At 49.6% G+C, this 18,694-nt stretch overlaps 1 protein-coding gene across 17 annotated transcripts in view; it reads left to right on the top strand.

The window, feature by feature from the left end:
• The window catches only part of CUX1 (cut like homeobox 1), a gene marked incomplete at both ends in the record, with an annotated part of 322,665 nt that overhangs the window by 63,817 nt on the left and 240,154 nt on the right, over positions 1 to 18,694 (top strand). For 16 of the 17 annotated variants that reach the window (XM_084251632.1, XM_084251634.1, XM_084251631.1 and 13 more), the window contains one exon: positions 7,492 to 7,602. The exons of the other annotated variant lie outside the window; for it this stretch is intronic. In XM_084251632.1, coding sequence (XP_084107758.1) covers positions 7,492 to 7,602 — 111 coding nt within the window. The remainder of the gene's footprint in view (positions 1 to 7,491; positions 7,603 to 18,694) is intronic. 17 annotated transcript variants of the gene reach the window in all.

Genomic DNA, 18,694 nt, shown 5'->3' with positions numbered 1-18,694 from the left:
TCTGGGTTAGTGGGGAACTGGGCTCCCTTGTGGGGGAACCCCCTCTGTAAGTCTAGCTGTGTACTCTGTGAGGTTGGACCAGGAAGTTGTGTTCTGCTCATTTGACCCTCATCTCCCAGATGGCGGAATGTGGCTAATTCAACCGGGGTTGAAACTGTTTCTGACTAAACCTTGGATGACTTGAAACTTGAACTACAGGCAGTCCCTTGCTCATTCTCATGCCTCCTTTTTTGTTCCCCGAGTCAGAGAACTAGAGAGTAATTAACCTGAGCGCTCACTTCTTACTCACCTAGTTCAACCAGTTGTTAACTGAGCACCTACTATGTACGGGGCTCCGTGCTGGGTACCACCAGGAGCAGGGTGTTCTCACCTGGGAAGGACAGTTAGCACTACTTCCTCAGTGTCCCCTCCTGGGATCTCCCTCTCGGGCACTGAGATGCTGAGGTGAAGCCGATGCTGGCTGAGAGCTGCACCTGCAAGCCCTGCGCCTGCTTAGTGGCTGCTCCCTTTTTTCTCAAAAGCTCTGTTGGAGCCGACTTTTTCTAGCCCATTTTCCTGTTCCTCTTTCTGAGGTGGGGCTGTGATGGAAGTTACTTCCCAGGCTGCAAGGAGAACTTGCCAGCCCAGGGTCCTGATTTTTATGAAAATGGTACCATTCTGCACCAAGGATGCTGTGAAGCTGAGCTAGAAGGGGGTGTAGATCTCCCCTCTGCCCAGCCCTCCAGCTTCCTCCATGTGCCCGTACTAGGCAGGCATGTGAGCCCATCCCCTTCCTCCTCAGCACCCCCAGTCTCTGAACGTTTTCTGACCACTCTCCACCACTCCAGGCATCCATGCTTGGGCCCGCTGTTTTCTCGCAGCCATCTCTCGTTCCCATTGGAAGGCAGCCTTGCCGTCTGTGGCCTTCTCAAACTCATCCCCTCTCCTTAAATTGGTCCCTCTGTGCCTCCCTCCCTGCCCCAGACTTTTCTTCAAGGGACTCTTATTTTCATGAAGCTGTTTCTGATTTTCTTCTAAGCAAAACCCTTTTGCGCTTTGTTCCTATATTTGTTACGTGGCATTTCCTTTATTTTTTTCTTTCTTTCCTTCAGGCTTGTTCTTTCATTTACTAAATACTGACTACTTACCTATGTGTGCTGGGCTCCCACAGCACTTGAAGTGCTATTGGAATCCCAGTGAGCAAACCAGCCTTGCTTACAGCCTAGGGGAGGTAGCCCATATTTGCACACGTGCACAAATACGGAATTGCAAACCAGGATCTCTGCCCTGTGGAGGGGTTTAGAGAGTTGGGTGCACACGTTACAGCCTTTTGCATACATTACAGCCTCTTGTGGGTGGGGTGGAAGCATAATGTGGGGGTGGGGTGGGGAAGTGAGATCTGACAGTTCATGGACAAGAGAAAAGAAAGGCTGGAAAAAAGCAGAGGAGCAGCCTGTGCTGAGGGTATGTGGGGAAAGGGCGGGGAACCCAGCCTGTGTCAGGGCAGGGCCCTTGGTGGCCTTATTCCAGGGGCCCCCCTCCCCCCCTGGAAGCCACTGAAGGCTTTCAAATGGGAATGACAAGCACAGGTTTGGGCTGTGGTGTGGCGGGTCCCCTATTCTGCAGGGTGTGTGTGTTCTGGTCACTGCGTGTGGTACTCTGTGCCCAGGAGGCAGTGAGCACACCCTGTAGCCCTGTGGCCCTCCAGCACCCTGGCCTTTATCATGTGTCACGTCCAAGTTTCTCTGGTGGTTTTGCTCTCCTCTCTGACTCCTGTTCACTTTATCCCAGCTTCAGTGCCTCAAGAGAGTGGGCGCTCCATTTGGAGTGGGGCGAGCCCAGTGGGTCTCTGTCCTACTATTTCGTCTGTGCTACTTGTCTGCTGCCCTTGGGGTCCCTGCTGGAGGCCTGGCTGATGCTGTGGAAACTTCCTGAGTGGGAATGCTCAGCAGCTGGCCAATGTGACTGACATCACAAACCAGAACACTGAGCTGCAATTCAGGTTTTTATATTACATGGCGGTGAATCAAAGCTTGTGAGTGGGAAGTTATGGGTGAGGATTAAGTGTCTGAAAAACACTTGGGAAATACGGGGTCAGGCTTGGTTGTGTACTTCAGCTTACAAAGTGAGGGAGAGCATGAACATTTACTTTGGGATCTCTGAAGTTTCCGTTAAGTGGGGATGGTGGTCGGTCTGCACAGCGCAGGGCTGCAGCTGCAGGGCCAGGCAGCAGCGCTGTTCTGAGAAGGAGGTACTCATCAGTCTCTGTAAGAAAAAATGAGAGTTTAAAAGATAAATGATTGTCTTTGAGGGAGGAGTTATTATTTGTTTAAAATTCATAAGGCACCAAAGGGAAATGGTGAAAGGCTCTCCTGGTCCCCCACCCGCCGCCATTCACTTTCCTCCCCAGAGTGAGGAGTGTTGCCCGTGCCTTACTCCATGGAGTCTTCCAGTGATATCTTGGAGTTCACTTCTGTGCACCGACGCTGGATGTCCTGGTCACTGTGTGTGGACATGTCTGAGGGGGTGGCTGTGACACTTCTAATTGAACGCAGTTATTTCCAAGTTGGCGTTACCTGCTTCGCCGCAGCCCCTTCCACACTCCTGTGCCTGAGCCAGGCTGGCTTCCCCTCACTGAGGGCGCCCTCCCTGCAGGCCCAGCAGTCTGGATGAGGAGGAGGGGGCTGGTAGGGATTGAGCCTGTCTGCCTAGAGGCCCAGCTAGGGCGGCACCTTTCCCGAAAGCGGGGAGACCGTTCTTGCTGGGAGTGTTTTCTCCCTTTCCTAGCTTTTGCCTCTGTTTTCTGTACACAGGCTTGGTCCCTTTTGTCTTGTGGCCCTTCCATGTCTGCCTAGTTTCCTTGGCTGGACTGTGGGTACTGCAAGCTGGGGTCAGCTTGCAATTCATCTGTGTGTCGCGAGAGCCCCCTGGCCTGGTTGGGGTGCTGGTGGCAGAATGAATTCTGAGGTCAAGAGCATGACTATGATCATGCAGAAAGCTTCCGCCCCTACTCCTGTTAAGTGCTCGCCTCTTGACCTGCCATGCATTTGGCTGCACTCCCCATCAGCTCACCTCGTGATTTGACCAAAACCACACAGGTTTGGAGCTGGGATTCCAGGCCAGGGTTTTCTGGAAAGCCCATGGGAGGGCTTTCCCATGGTCCATGCTGGGGCTGGGGTGTGACAGGAGACTGGAGGTGGCTTGGGCCTTCGCCCCTTTCTAGCCAGAGCAGTTTCCACTTGTCCAAGTCATTCTTTGCTGGAAAACGATACAGAAAATGCTCCGAGATCAACCCAGTGTGGAAACGGCATTCGACTCTTTCGGCACAGGGGCTCGTTGTCACTAATAAAGCCATTTACACGCCTACATGGGGTTTGCTGTTTGATTAGTTTGACTGATAAACCCTAAAGGAACATCAATAAAGTTAGTGACAATAGAAAGAGAATGTTTTCCTTGCATGGCTGATGCAGATGACCTGGGTGTGTTTTCCATGGGGGCCCAGAGATGCTGGGGGAAGGAGGCCTCTTCTGTGGGAGGCTCAGCCTCTGTTTGCCTGGGACCTAAAGAAGAGGGTCTCCCAGAGTGGTGGTGGCACCGCAGGTACCCCGGTTTCACACAGACAGCTGCAATATACCCTTTCAAGGTGAGCATTTACAAATTGATCATTGACAATATTAAAGGACTTGTTTTATTTTGGAAAAATATCCTCCAGTTTCTTTAACATAGGCAGCTGTGTGGTTGATTTTTATCTTTGGGTTTAATAAATCTTTAATACTTGACTGAGAGGCTGGAGTTCAGCAGAGGCTGGAGTTCAGCAGAGAGAAACTTAAAGTGTTAGGAGCTTTGCTCTTTGAGAATCTGTCAGAAATGAGGAAAAAGCATCCAGAAACTATGATCAGTGAGAAAAACAGGATTGCAGCCACCCGCAGCTCTGCACCAGGCACCGGCTTCGTAGAATGAGGATATCTGTGTGCACGGAACTGGGGCAGTCTTTCTTGGACCTTGCTGCCTCCTGACATGGGTCACCCCAGGATTTCTTTGATAGGACCCCCCCCCCCCAAACACACACACAGCCTCTGTGCCCAGGTGCCTGTCCTCATAAGGTACCTTCTAAGTACGGTCTTGAGCTCTTTGGGCTGCTTGGATGCCCTGTGTGCAGAACCGGTGGGTTTGCTGTCAGCCTTGCCAACTTCCATCACCGTGGAGCTCAGGCCCTCTAGTTCCCACCAGGAGAATAGTTCTACATAGTTCCAGGAGGGGTCCTCTCCTCTGCCCGTCCCCCTTCATTTCCCCATTGCTGGAGTTGTTTCCTGTGACCAGGCCTCCTCCTCCTAAGCCCTGAGACCGGGCAGTGCGAGGCACGGTGTGCAAGAAACAGCTATTGTTTTGACAAAGGACGCAAAGGCCTCAATTTTTGAATCACAGAACCAGTTAAGAGTTTATCAATCCCAGGTCTCTGTCCCCGGGCAGGTGGGCTCGCAGATGGGACCAATATGTGACTGTGTCTTTCTTAGCTATATGTTTTTTTCTTAACTGTATGTATTTTTTTCCACATTAGCAGGATTTAAAAAACCAGTATGTATATTGCAGTTTTCCACCTAGGCAACACATGTGCTGTTATATACAGAGCGCTAAAGATCAGTCGCCCCTCCCCCGCCCTCTCAGCCAAGCAGTCACAGGTGTCTGTATCCTTCTAGAGACTGTCAGAGCTTCTGGTGAGCATGTGTCTAGGTACTCTTTTAAACCATGCAAGCTTTATTTTGCATACTGCAACTTTTGCTTAAAGGTATCCTGGAGGTCATTTCATCCCTGTACAGCCTGGGGTTTTTTAACCATTGCAGAGCAGTCCTGGAGCCGGTATATGCCAGAGCACTTTTGCTGGACATTTAGATTGGTTCTGGGTTTTCTTGCTCTTTGCCAGTTCTTAATGCCTCTCTCCTACATGGGACCAGTGACTCAGGGCTGAGAGTTCTGTAATTCAGGCCCCCATCCCCAGTCTCCCCAAACACATTAAACTCCCTTGTTAATGTGTCATTACATTTGACACTTTGAGCCTAGGCAGGCTTGGTAGATAATAAAGTAGTATTCGGCTTATGTTTAATAAGTGTTTCCTCTCTGCATTGTTCCTACCACCTTAGAAAGCTTTGGTGTCCTTCAAGAGGATTCAGTGGCATTTTTTTTCAGGATTGTGAGCCTGAAATCTGACCATCCAAACCCAGGGCGGTGGAAGCATTGCCGCTCCTCCTCGCTGTGCCAATCTGTTTCTGTGGTGGCGGGTGGCGGCACTGTATTAAATTTGGAGACCCCTGTTGGTTTCTCATGTGGACCTGCATATGTCTGCACGCGTGGGGAAGGCAGTGTAGCGGGCCCCTGGAGGGGCCTCGACTGCCAGCAGCAAGTCGCCTGGCGTGCTGGCTCCACAGCCCGTCATAAAGGTGGGTTTGTCTTCCAGGCAGCCGATTCCAGGCTCAGCCCGCCTCCCTCAGGCTTCCTGACAGCCTGTGCCCAAGCTCTTGGTGCCGCAGTGCTGGGTTGGACCTCAGAGCAGAGGGGTGTGTGGGGAGCTGGGTGTCCACAGACTGTGCTCGCTGACGTCCCTGCAGCGCTCCTCGCCATTCCTGAGCTCCCCTCGAGATGGGAAGGCAGGGATTGGGCTGGGAGCCTACAGTCATCTTGGGAGCCCCTGCGTCCAGGCGTTGCTGCAGAAGTCAGCAGAGGCCTGCTGGTCGGATGGCCGCGCCGGCTAAGTAGCATCCTCTCTGAGCGCCGTCAGTCCTCTTTGTGTTTCTCCAAGTTTCCTATGTCTGTGTGATTGGAATGAAACATCAACTTTACTTTTTTTTGTCATATTTCGGTATTGGTTCCCCCTCCCCCCATCTTGAAGTCTCCTTTTATAACTTCTTCTGCTGATGCTTAAATATAGATGTCTAAGCTCTCCTCCTTACCAGATTGTTTATATTTTTGAAAAGCCTTCTGCTTATCTGATTGCTCTCTCTTCTCTTCTCTCTCCCCCCACGTTACCACATTGGTTTCGGTTGCTCTTTTTCCCTGCCTTCACTTGTCTGGGATGCGTTTCAAATGTGGTCTATCAAAATGTGCAGTGTTTCCCTCTTTTCTGCAGTAGCTTTGACATCTGTTCTTGAATTCTAGCCCACGTTATTCTTTTGGACTTGTTTGCCCAAGATTCGCTGCAATGCCAGAAATACGAAAGGGGAGAATGTGGTGTGGTAGTACCCCCCACTCCCTATTTTGCCCCCCCCCCCCTGAAACTGTCTCCGATTTCCAAGTTGACAGCACACTGCATGCTTGTTCCAGCACTCTGTCATCCCGTCTGGCAGGGCCCACCCGTAGTGATGCGAGCGAGCGTTCACCAGCAGGGCTCGCAGACCACTTCACTTCTTTCCGCCAAAAAGAAAAGCAGGTGGAACTTGATGAGGTGGGCGGAGGAAGACGGGCTTCCTGGGCATCTGTGGATGGGGCTTCACCTTTGGTTTCCCCCCGCCTCTCAGCCTTTGATAGGGTACTTGCTCTGCTGGGCCTCGTGCTGGTGGACCATACCACGGAGAAGCCACTTGCAGAATGTGCCAGTGTGTGTCCTCAGTAACTGAAGCCATTCGGCAAGAGAATGGGCCTCTCAGGGCTGCAGGAGCGTGTGTGTGTCATTCCCCCACCCCTGTCCCCGTCCCCTCCACCCCCTGCCCCGCTGCCAGCCAGTCCAGAACTCTTTCCTGCGCCCATCTGCAGGAGACTTGTTTGAAATAGACCTTTCCACGGCTCCTCCCAGGATTTCTGAGGCCAGGGCACAGGTTCTTGGCTGCTGTGTCAGTGGGTCTTGTGCTGCTGAGGTTTTTCTTAGGGGGACCACCTGAGCCAAATCATTTGGGGATAACTGCCATTTCCAGGCGCCTCGTTTGCAAGATGTTGAAAGTGATTATTCTTGGACTTTGCCTTTTAAAGTCCCCTCTTGAAAATGAGTAACAGGTTAATGTTAATGGTCCTGAACAGGATACCTGGCCTGTAGTAAGCCCCCAGTAAATATCTGTTGAATGAACCCAATTCCAGCATCACTACGGCAGCTACCGGCCCAGAACTGTTAAAGGACAGCAGGACAGAAAGCCCGACGAGAGAGAAGCCCAGAGTACAGCAGAGGGGCTGGGGCACAGAGACTGCCCTGAAGGGACACTTGCCCAGAGCAGACACTGAGCGGCTCCAGGGCGGGGTGGCTTTGGGGCTCTGGCTGACTCTGGTGTTAGCAAAGAGAGTGTGTCTTTGTGTTCTCTCGTGGCAACAGTCATCTGTGCAGTGCGTGTCCTTACAGACACATCCAGGGGGTGAGGGTGCCGGGTGGAGGGTGGGTGTCTCCCTTTCCTCATTGCCCTAGCCCCTCCTCTGCCTGAGGAGCTGATAATCTGGAGCCACAGGGGCTCTTCCAGTGCTGGTCAAATGCAAATATGCTCTCCTGATACAAAACACAATTACAATCTTGTCTTTTCTTTTTGTTTCTCTCAACAGAGGGAACTCGATGCCACCGCAACAGTATTGGCGAACCGGCAAGATGAAAGTGAACAGTCGAGAAAGCGGCTTATCGAGCAGAGCCGGGAGTTCAAGAAGAACACTCCAGAGGTGAGCAGCTGACCCACACGGTCTCTTTGAAGGCACTTGCTGTCCTAGTGTGTATTCAGAAGAACACTGTGCGTTGTTTCCTTCCTATCAAACAGTCTGTGGCTTTCTTTGAATGGTTCTCTGTCCTATTCCACAGGCCGCTTGCCTCTGCTGGCCTGGGAGCACCGGCATACATAGGTTGTCTGGTGAACAAAGGCACAAACTAATTGAGATGCAGACACTGAGCAAGCAGGTCTGTGACTGCTTGTGGCCAGTATGTGGCCTGTGGTCCCTGGCCCGTGCCCATGTCTGTGAGCGTGCCACCATTAGTCCACAGGGGCTTGAGTGGCAGGACATGCTGGGGCAGGCGGTGTCAGGGCTGTCCAATCTGAGGAGCACTGTGCCATGCCTCTTGTTAAGCAGACAGTCTGTAGGACCTTTAAAACACCTCTGTGCTTCCTGAAATATGCTCAGAAGGGCACTGAAATGTGCTCTTCATGTGCTCCTGTGTGTTCAGAGGACAGTGCAGAGTGTTGGGGCAGCATGTTCCTGGTCTGTTTTCCTGGTCCCTTGTTCCCTTCATTCCCTATCAAAGGCTTTGTAAGAGATAAAAAGAAAGGGGAAATTTACTGACAGTGGGAGAGACACGGGAATTGCTTTCCAGAAGATTCTGTCAGCTTGACCCATGATGGTTCTGGGGCTACAGGCCCTCAGCCAGACTCTTGCACCCTCCACTCAGGTGTGAGTGGGTTGTAGCAACGGGCAGCTTCCATCTGGACCCCCAGGCCTCTAGATTCTTCCATGGAGGACAAAGGAACAGGCCTGGAGGACAAGCTGCTCTCTGAGAGGGATGCTTCTAACTTTTACAGCATAATGTTCATTCCTGAAAAATGATGTGGGAATTGAATTCTTATAAGTGGACTCATTTTAAGTGTTCCAAAGGTGCTTACTCATCCTGGCAAAGCAAGCAAACGTAATTCTTAGAGTCTGCGAAAAACATACTGATTGTCAGAGGGAACTCGGTGGAGGGAGGAGGAACAGGGGAAGGAAGGGGCTAGTTCCCCGTCATGGGAGCACTGGTGGAGGGGAATGAAGCATGTGCATGCGGGGGGGATGACAGTGTACCCTGAAAACGACTATCAAATTAATATTAAAATAAAATAATAAAATAAAATACAACCCAATAAAACTGGTTAAAAAAAAAAGTTGGAAAAAACACAAAACAGAAAAAGCCCCAGAGGTGCTTGCTGTTTAAGGGAGTGCTCTGCTATTGTGAATCATTCTGGGAAACAATTAGCTGTCTATTTTCAGAATATTTTTGGAGAGAACTTGGGAATACAGTGGAAAGAAACGGCTCTAGAGGCAGACCCACCTAGGGGTTTTAGAGTTTACACCCACTACAGTCATGCGCTGCATGACGACAGTTCCTTCGGTGACGTACAGCGTCCACAGCTGTAGGCCTAGTGACGTGCTAGCTGTTGCAAGGTTGTGGCATTTTGTGATGGCAGCCAGCCCCAGACACCTGGATAATATTCACATGGTGACAGTGTAGCTTCATAGCACTTTCGCGTGTTCAGCACAGCGTGACCCTGTTGTTGAGTGACCCTGACAGGTCTTACCCTCTCCACCCACCCTGCCCTTAAACGTGGACCTTCTGCGTTTCAGCAGACCACTTGTGCACACCAGCAGCTGGCTGTCCTTCGCTGGCCTCTGTTCTCACTGCCCTTTCCTTGGTGACCATACAAAATCCGAAAATGAAGGGCAAGGTTACCCACCTGAGGTGACAGTGATATCTCCATCAGAGAACTAGATTCTGGGTGCTCCTTAGCAGCCCCAGACTCCCATTAGCTGCTGAAAGTGATGCCACTGAGGAAGAGCATGTTCCTCTCCAGCTACCTTGTTCCCAGCACTAAGGTGGTCAGTGATAAGTGGACTGAACTGGGTCCGGTCCCTCCAGTGACATCCAGGTGCCTTGCTCTGGTATCAATGGGCAGATTGCTTAACTGAGAAAGTCTCAGTTGCATTTTCTTTTTTCTTTTTTTTTTTTTAAAGATTTATTTATTTATGCATATAAGAACTGGGGTACAGGCCAGAGGTGTGGGGGAGGTGGGAGGATTCACCAGAGACAGAGAGGGGAACAGAACAGGTAGACTGACTGAAATACACTGCTGAGGGGAGCAGCAGACTAGTCAGGAGAGGTCTGCTGCGCCATGTGGGTAACTCCCTGGCCAGGGATCGAACTCGTGCTGCAGAGGCTGTGGACAGCTTCATGGTGCGATGTTTAACCCCTTGCACCACCAGGGAGGCCTTCAGTTGCATCTTCTACAGAAAGTGCAATGACAGGGCCAGCTCCAGGGTTGCTGTGTGTGCAAAGTGTGTGTATAAGAGAGAGGGGTAGTGTGTGTGCCTTGATGTATGTGGTGTGTGTGGCATGTAGGGGGTGTGTGTGTGCTCTGCTCAGATCTGGCTTGTGAAGTCCATCATGTGACATACTCGCCCAGAACACATGCTGTAGAACACAGTGATGCAGTTAGTTTCTGCTCCCCACAAGCTAGCTCAGGGACTGTTAAAAAACACACAACAAATATAGGTAGCTTCAGTCTAAAGTGTTCCAAACGTTCGTTTGTAATAGCAACTAGTCATTTCACAGACTTTTTGGGAATACCCTTCAAAATGCTTTGACCCTGGGAATAAAATCATGTCCCTATTGCTAAAAAGTTTCTTATCTTTTTACCAAGCAAGGAGAACGTCCTGACATGATGTGCTTTGTGCTAGATGGTATGCCTAGAATCTTCTGAATGCAGACTTTCCCCCAAAACCCTCGTACCTCAGCAGTAGTAAAGCTCTAAGCCACGTAGGTCTCAGTGACCTTTCCTGAGATAGGTAAACAGGTCTGCTTTTTGAATCCTAGTTGTCAACCTTTAAAATACTGATGAATATTAATGACCCCTCCCCTGAGAAATGCATGCATGAGCACATGTGTGTGTGTATGTGTGTGGGGGTTTCCCCCAGACTCCCCACAACTCCGCCTGAGTTCACAGCTCCAGAGGCACAAATTCAGTCTTGGGGGCCATGCTGGGAGAATTATGTGTATCTCCCCCTCCAGCCTCCTAATTGTGCCCAGGGTGGGGGATAAGGACAAGGTCAGGGACCGGGTGAGAGACAAGGGCCATGGCCCCAGCTGCTGGGTAGGTGCTGGACCTACTCCTCGTTCCTGGACACTGAGTTATTTCCCGTCTGGGTCTGCATAGCACTCTCTCGGTTTATGAGTCTACCTGGGGATTGCCTCTTTCCTCTCGTTGTTCCATTTGGTTAAGTTTTAAGTTTGCTCCTCAGACCAAAGTTTGTCTTGAGGATCCCACAGTGACTTCCTGGCTAAGCTGGGGCTGGAGCCTGGGGCCAGGCACCCGGAGCAAACACAGATGTGCTTCTGCAGCGCAGGCCCTCACAGGACCCGGGAGGACCCTGCTCCCTGCTGGGCTCTGCGAACCTGCAGCCCGAGTGCCAGAAGGGGCTGCGGGGCAACACTTGTTCCAGAGAGACACAGGGGTGTTGGATTGTTCCAATTCTTTAAATAAGAGCCATCCTAAGGAGGGAGAGGGAGACCTATAGCCCTGAAATGCTGTAATTTTGCCATCAAGCCCTCCTTGGGGCTTGTTTTGACGGGCAGTGTAACCAGTGCTTACCCCAGAATGTCCTCGGGTGTCTGTCCGTATGGCTTTGTTAGGTTAATTTATGTTTCCTATAAAACATGCCACTTCTCTTCTGTGAGTTTTAAAACTGAGCTGGAATTCAGGTACTCTCGTTGCTCATTTCTCCCTGCTGCGCTCCGGTCGTAAAGCTATGACGCCTGTCCTCCGCGCTCGCCGCCCATGCCTGGTTCCTGCGTGTCTTCTGCTCAGTTACTTTTTTTTTTTTTTTTTATTACATTCTTTTTTTTTTAAGATTTATTTATTTATGATTACAAGAACTGGGGTGTAGGCCAGAGGTGCAGGGGGTGAGAGGATTCACCAGAGACAGAGTGGGGGACAAACAGCCAGATAGACTGACATACACTGCTGGGGGGGAGCAGCGGGCGAGTCAGGAGAGGTCTGCTGCACCATGTGGGTTGTTCCCTGGCCCGGGATCGAACTCGGCGCTGCAGAGGCTGTGGACAGCTTCACAGCGCTGCACTCAACCCTTTGTACCACCAGGGAGGCCCTCAGTTGCTTTTTTGTGTCACCATCTCTGGTCATGGACAGAGCTTGACCCCCGTTTGGGGTGTAGCTCCCTGGCGTCAGCAGCAGAACTGGCTGCCTCTTCCTCACAGTGTCCTCACTGGGGAAGGTGGGCCTGACGCCAGCCACAGCACAGCCCTGCCTCCTGGATCAGGGCCCCCACTCCGTGACAGGGACTGTTCTCTCTACTGCTCATGTTCCTGCCTGCCAGAATCTTCCTTTGCCCTTTCCGTCTCAGGGTAGTCTATTGTGATTTTTACATTCTTGGGAAACTGTAAAAAAGCAGGGGTCCTCTTGAGGTAGACTTGAAAAGAAACCTTGTGGCATCTTTGGTTTGAACTAGATTTGTGGACCCCTTTGGGACTCCACAGGTGGGGGTGGGGGTGAGGTGTCTTCCTTAGGGGCACCACTGTCACCTTTTTATTGACCAGAGTGGACTGTTCTTGAGTAACATAAGAAATTGTGGACCCACTGCTCTTCTTCCCACCTGAGCCACCTGCTCCTCCTTGACAGAGGTGAGGACAAAAGGACTGCAAGATGCCACAAACTTTGTCTCCTTTGTCACTCTGAGAATAGGAATCAGCAGGCTGGGGGAGGGAGGGGACAGTAATACATAGTTGTGGCCTGGGCCCAAGTGCATTTAGTCACTGCCTCTCCAGCCTTTAATAGCACTGCAGGGAGTGACTCAGCCTGGAAAAAGAGAGTCACTTAAAAATAAAGTTGCGACGCAAATGGACATGTCCTGCACAGGCCGCCCCGAGACCACGTGGCTGGTGCTCAGTTGGATGCTTGGGGGATGTCATCACCTTGCATGGCCCTGCAGGGTCTTGGGTGAGTCAGGTAGCCAAGGTGAGTGAGCTCTTTACAGCTGTGCCATGAAATTGGCATGGAGACCAAAGGAGCTGCCATATGGCTGCCTGAGCTTTTAAAACTGTCAAGCTACATTCCGACATCACTGACTACGGCAGGACGCCTTTGCATGTTGAGAAAGCTCTTGTCTTCAGCAAATCAGCAGACTCTGGAAGGCTGTATGGCTCCTCATTTTACCACTCAGCTTTCACTTTTGCTTCTGTCCTAGTTAGCATCTAAAGTCAGTGTACCCCAAAGGCTAAAAATACCCGCATAATTTTCCTTGTATCCTTGGACCCGTGAGCAAGTTAATTGAAGACCCACTGCACTGACTTGACATACCATGACCTCTTAAGAGGGGGGCAGGCCAGACCTGCTCTAAAGGCACGGGACTTTCAGAAAGTACAGCATGGGATCCTGAAACCTGGGCCAACCAGGGGGCGCAGGGCGCTGGGGAAAGGAACAACCTCCAATAAGCTGCTCCTCCTGGGGGTCCAGGAGCTTGCTGCAGCACCTTTTCTGGATCCCAGCTCCCGAGCTAAGACTTCCTCCCACTTCCGAAGGGAAGGCCTGCAGGCAGGAGCTGCACTTTTTCACTTGGCCCGTGTACCTGAATGCAGTAGTTACCAGTGATGCTGGAGTATGAAAGGGCCCGTCATATTCACAGCATCCTTTAGGAGTCTTTTCTTTACAAAGCAGAAGTTTTAAAAAATGTTATCCCCCCCCCACTGTTATAACTTAAAAATGTTAATTCTATCACTCTGAAAAATTCATTTCTTAAGCAAGCAGAAAGCAGATAACAACATTTATTTGTTCAGTTTTATTTTACTTTGTGAACAGTTTTTAAAAAAATAATTCAAGCTTTTTTCCTTTGGCAATTCCTCAAAAAGTGAGATAGAGTATTACCCCATAAGCCAGCTTTTCCACTCCTAGTTTTATGTCCAGGAGAATTAAAGACATAGCCACACAAAAGCTTGTGCACAGATGTCACTGAAGCATTGCTCAAAGCACCCAAAAAGCAGTAGCAACTCAAATGTCTATCAGCAGATAAGTGGGTAAACAAAATGTGGTCTCTCCATACAGTGGAATATTGTAATATGTTCAAATATATAAAAAGGAATAAAATACCGCTAGTGCTACAACATGGGTGAACTTGGAAAACAGCAAGCCAGTGACAGAAACCAGACCCCAAAGGCCACACGATCCCACTGATGTGAAATGCCCAGAATAGGCGAGCCCATGGAGACGGAGAGTGGACCGGTGCTTGCCAGAGGCTGGGGAGTGACTGCTCATGCTTACGGGGTTTCCTTTGGGTGATGAAATGTTCTGGAATTAGATGGTGGTGATGGCCACACAGCCCTGTGAAGATGCCAGACACCACGGAACTGTGTTCTTTACAAAGGCAAGATTGTGATATAGGACTCAGGGATCCAATGGTTGATTTTTCTGTAATGCCTCTCTTCTCGGGGTATGGGGAGCCCCTGCCCAGGTTTTCTTTCAGTTGTTCTCTGTTGTACTCTGAAGAAACTTCCTAAAAAGTAGTGGATTTTCATTTTGACTGGAACAACTTCGTTTTAAAAAGGCTACCCCAGTATTTGGCAAAATGCTAAAGCCCAGATAATCAAGTTGGAAGTTTTGTCGTTCTAGAATCATTCACCGTTAAGTTATAAAAAGAGTTTAACTAGAAAAAAGTTTAAAAATTAAAAGTGAACTTTTAACAGTTACCAATTAAACTCTTTAAGCCATTTTATCAATCTTAGAGGTTACTGTCTCATTTCTTTTGGGTCCTAGGAGTGATAGAGTAATAGATTCCAGGGTGCTAGAATAATGAATGCAGCTCAGACCTGACTCTCACCCCCTTGTCTGTAAATGGCTGGTCACATTCCCCTTCATTCCAGAAAGACCCTACAGCTTGCTACCCGAGCAAGGGAGACCTGTAGAGCTGAGGGGTGAGGCTGGACAGATTGAGTGAGAGTCAAATCCTAGTTCCGCTGCTCGGTTACTTTGTGACCTCAAGAATGCTGGGACAGAAATGTAGCCTCAGTTCCTTTATTTGCAGAAATACATTCTACCTACTTCAAGGGTCATGGTGAGGTGCACATGAGGCTCCTAGAAGGAATGTCTAGTCCCAGATCGGGAGGGGACTGAATGTGAGGGCTGAGTGACCTGGAACAAGGTTATTAACCATGCTGAGAAACACCCACTCCCTCCCAAAACACGCACGGAACTGATGATGTCCCTGCTTCTTGGCAGGGGAAATAAACCCCACTGTATGGAGCATACTGTAGTGCTCAGTTAACACTTTTCCTCCATCCTTCCCTCAAGTACTTCTGAGCCCTTTGGGGGTGTTGGCTTGGAGCAGTCGGGGTGATGAACTGCAGTGGCACCGGGAGAGGTTCCAGCTCCTCTAGGGACAGGCAGACAGTGAGCAAGTAAAGGAATGACACGCAAGATAATTTCAGGTGGTGATAATTAAACAGAACACTTTGGCAGTGAATGTGGAGGGTGAACTGCAGGGGAGGTGCTTGAGTCAGAGAGCAGAGTGCTCCTTGGTCACCCCCGCTGAGGAGCTCGGGCAGGGTGTTGGCCAGTGAGAGCCCTAAAATTTTCTTTCAACGGAAGTCCTCGTCATTTGTTTGCTTTTATCATTGGTTCCTTTCAGACACCAGCTCCAGTCCCTCCACTCTCTAAGACCAAGGATGCCATTTAATTTGGATTAGTACATTCGGCCAGTGAAGATTTGCATTTGAGGGAAACCTTATTTTGTTTGCTTGCCTTTAGCCCAGAAAAGTAAACTCCGGGGTAATCAATGACTCTCCATTTTTGTGTTGTGCGGAGCGGACCGGGCAGCAGGCTGGCAGCTGAAGCGCCCGCAGGCCGCGCTGTGTCTGCGAGCGCCCAGGGACAGTCTGTCCAGACTCCCTCGCGGAGATGTCGACAGGGCCGGCGTCCCCTTTCCTTCCTGAGCCCACGGGTTGCTTCCTTCATGTGTGTCTAGCTTTTTCTAAATGGCTATTTTAAGTATAACAGACAAATTATCTGAGAGTTTAATAGCTGCCAAAAGGAAGAGACTGTAATTAGATTCATGTGGTGTGGAAGTTCAGTGGAAATGGTGCTGAGCCTCCACCTTCTCATCCAAAAAATGGGAATGGCAGCAGCAGCCTCGGGGTTACAAGGGTCAGACAAGATGTGTGAGCGCCCCCTGCACCGTGTAGAAGCCCAGTACATGGGGTGTTGTGAAATCTAAACCTTTCAAGGGAGAAACTGTGTTCATGAGTGGATTTTAAAGCTATAAGTGAACTGAACATTAAAAAATAATAAATACTCTTAAAGCAGCGTCTCCAGGACTCTCAGTGACAGACCTGGTTTCTCCCGCAGACTGGGGAAGATCCCGACAGAGGACAGCTTGTGCACCCTGCTTGCGCGTTCAGGCGCTCATTTTCCCTCCCTTCAAGTCAGTTTTGCTGTTCATGGAGCGGAAATATTTGCCACTGAACTCTCTCCTTGGAGCCGTTCTTTGAGAGTAGCCATAACTCGTCTTTCTGGTCAATAACCTCAACTGAAATGCATTTTGAATGGAGAATGTCATCTCCGTAGGATGTAATATTAACTTGGATATAGAAAGGAGCTCACAACCTCTTAATAAATATCCCTGCCGAGTACACTTTGTGAGGTATAATGGCTGAATGTGAAAGCCATAAAATTTGGTTGAAATTGTGGTGAACAGTTATTTATTAATATTTATCGAGTACTTGCTAAGAGTCAAGCATTATGCTAAGTGCATTTCACACGTTTAACTGCCCCTCGAAGTCACCCTAGGAGGTGGTGCCACTGGGCAGAGTCACCTGCCTGCTCGGCAGACAGGCGCCGGAGAACAGGGCTGCGACCGCTGTGCCAGACTGCCTCCTTTAAGCGGCTAGAAATCAGTTTGTATTCACTTAATTATAAGCTGTTTCTCTATGCGTAGTTTAAAAAAAAAAGTGATTTTGAGTTCCTTTAAAGTGACATACTTAAATTTTTAAAGGGTTTGTGTGTGTGTGTGTGTGTGTGTGTGTGTGTAAGGTGGGTGAGGGGGTATTTTGTGGGAATTTACCCAGAGAAGAGTCAGGCTAAAAATCTGACATTAACTTGAAAATGCTGGTTAACTTACAGAAATTATTATAACCTGAGGTGCAGGAAAATCTCCCCTTCTGTTCTAAGATTATGTCAATAGAGAAGGGCCATGGGATGAACAAGGGCCACTAACCCTGAAGTAATGCTGTTTGGGGATTTTCTTTCTTTGACCAGGGGCTATGGGTGGAGTTACTTAGGACTAATCATTGTGCATTGATTATTGAGTAATATCCACTCTTGGTTTTTACAAGCAAATGTGAGTTGCATAAAAAAATAAGTTTACAAGGAGTATTACCAGCCTGCCATGCAGAGTCTAATAACACCTTGGCCTGGCATTTTAACTGGAAAACATAATGGGACAGTTACTATAGTAAAATGAGTGTTTTATTGGGAATCGGGACATTTGAATCCTGTTTCAGGCTCTGCTACAGACTGGGTTTGAGGTCTGAGCCAGGGCACCTCTGTTTGGAATGAGATGGGGTGGGAGGGAAGTGCCATGCTCTGTGGGCAAGATGAGAGCTCTGGAGCTGGGCCACCCCTCTCTCACCCCCCCCCCCCGCCCCCCGCAACCCCCCTGTTGCTCCTCCCAGTGGGCCCAAGCCTTTGGCACTGTCCTTCTTGGTACGCTTCCCCTACTTTGCCACTTGGGGGGTTCCTACTCAGAATTCGCTCTGTGTTTAGCAGGTAGTCGTGGCAATCTGTGGTATGAGGGTGGAGTGCACTGGGTCAGCTCTGTTTCAGAGACACAGCAGTAACAGCTACTAAAGACATCTGGCGCTTATTGAGCACCTACTGTGTGCCATAGACTGTTCTGAATGCTTTCACTGTATCAGCTGATTTAACGTGCACAGGATCCCTAAAAAACAGGTCCAATATTTATCTCTGTTTTAGAGAGGGAAACTGAGACCCAGTAGTGAAGCTGGCTGCAGGTCTGTGCTGGAACTGGTCCTTGGGGTTACTTACGGGGTTCTGACACCAACTCCAGACACGCAGAGCCTGCCTCTGTGAGGATGGATTCCCAGAACAGCACCCTCCTTTCCAGAGGCTTCCAGCCACACACAGCCTGTGTCTCCCAGCAGGTAGACTTTCCAGTGCATTTGGGGGGCCAAGTGCTCCTGAGGCAACTTGGAGTGGCAGGACCCTGCTTCCTGGTTCCCTACTTCACATTTGAAGGGTCACTGTTTCAGCTCAGAAGGCTGATTGGGGTTTCAGCTTGAGCCCCTATTTATCCATCCTTTCACTGATGGCTTTAAAGAGTATCTGAAACCGAGCATCCTGAAATTGAACAATTATGTACAGTTTGGCTCTTCTTGGAGGGGCCTGGCCTTGGGGAGGGTGATCTCAGCCCCTGACACCTCCCTCCAACATCACCTTCCTGAGAGTGTTGCATTTGTAAGGTCGGGACATGTTTTAACCCCGAAAATGTTCAGCATCAACAGACCCTGGCACACACTTCCTCCAAGAACTTCTTGTCCGAGGCACTAGCCGCTCAGGCAGAAAGATCCAGAAGTTGCAGCCACTTATGCCTCCCCTGGGCTTCATTTTACCTGCAATGATGTAGTTCTTTCACACATGAAGCCATGCAACTGGATTTAATTAGTTTTTATATGAAATACTTAGAGCATGTTGAAAAGTATGGAAGACAAAACGAACATTTCTGTATCCTGCATGAAGACCGGGGAGCTGTTAACATTTTGCCCATTTACTTCTGATGCCTCCTTTTTCAAACAGAAATAAAACAACATAGATAAAGCTCAGATCCCAATTCCATGGCCGCCCCCTCCCTTCTTCCTCAAATGCCACCCCATCCTGAAACCATGTTTCATTTCCGCATGCTTTTTTTGCATTCATACCAGTGCTTATGTATTCATACACAAACTATGTTGTTTCATGTATGCATTTCACTATTTATACTGATGCTATCTTGTTATATG

The sequence above is a fragment of the Talpa europaea genome (assembly GCF_964194135.1).
Source record: "Talpa europaea genome assembly, chromosome: 12".
In the NCBI taxonomy this organism is placed as follows: domain Eukaryota; kingdom Metazoa; phylum Chordata; class Mammalia; order Eulipotyphla; family Talpidae; genus Talpa; species Talpa europaea.
Note: the sequence above shows the minus strand (reverse complement) of the source record. Positions and strands in the feature narration are given on the sequence as shown.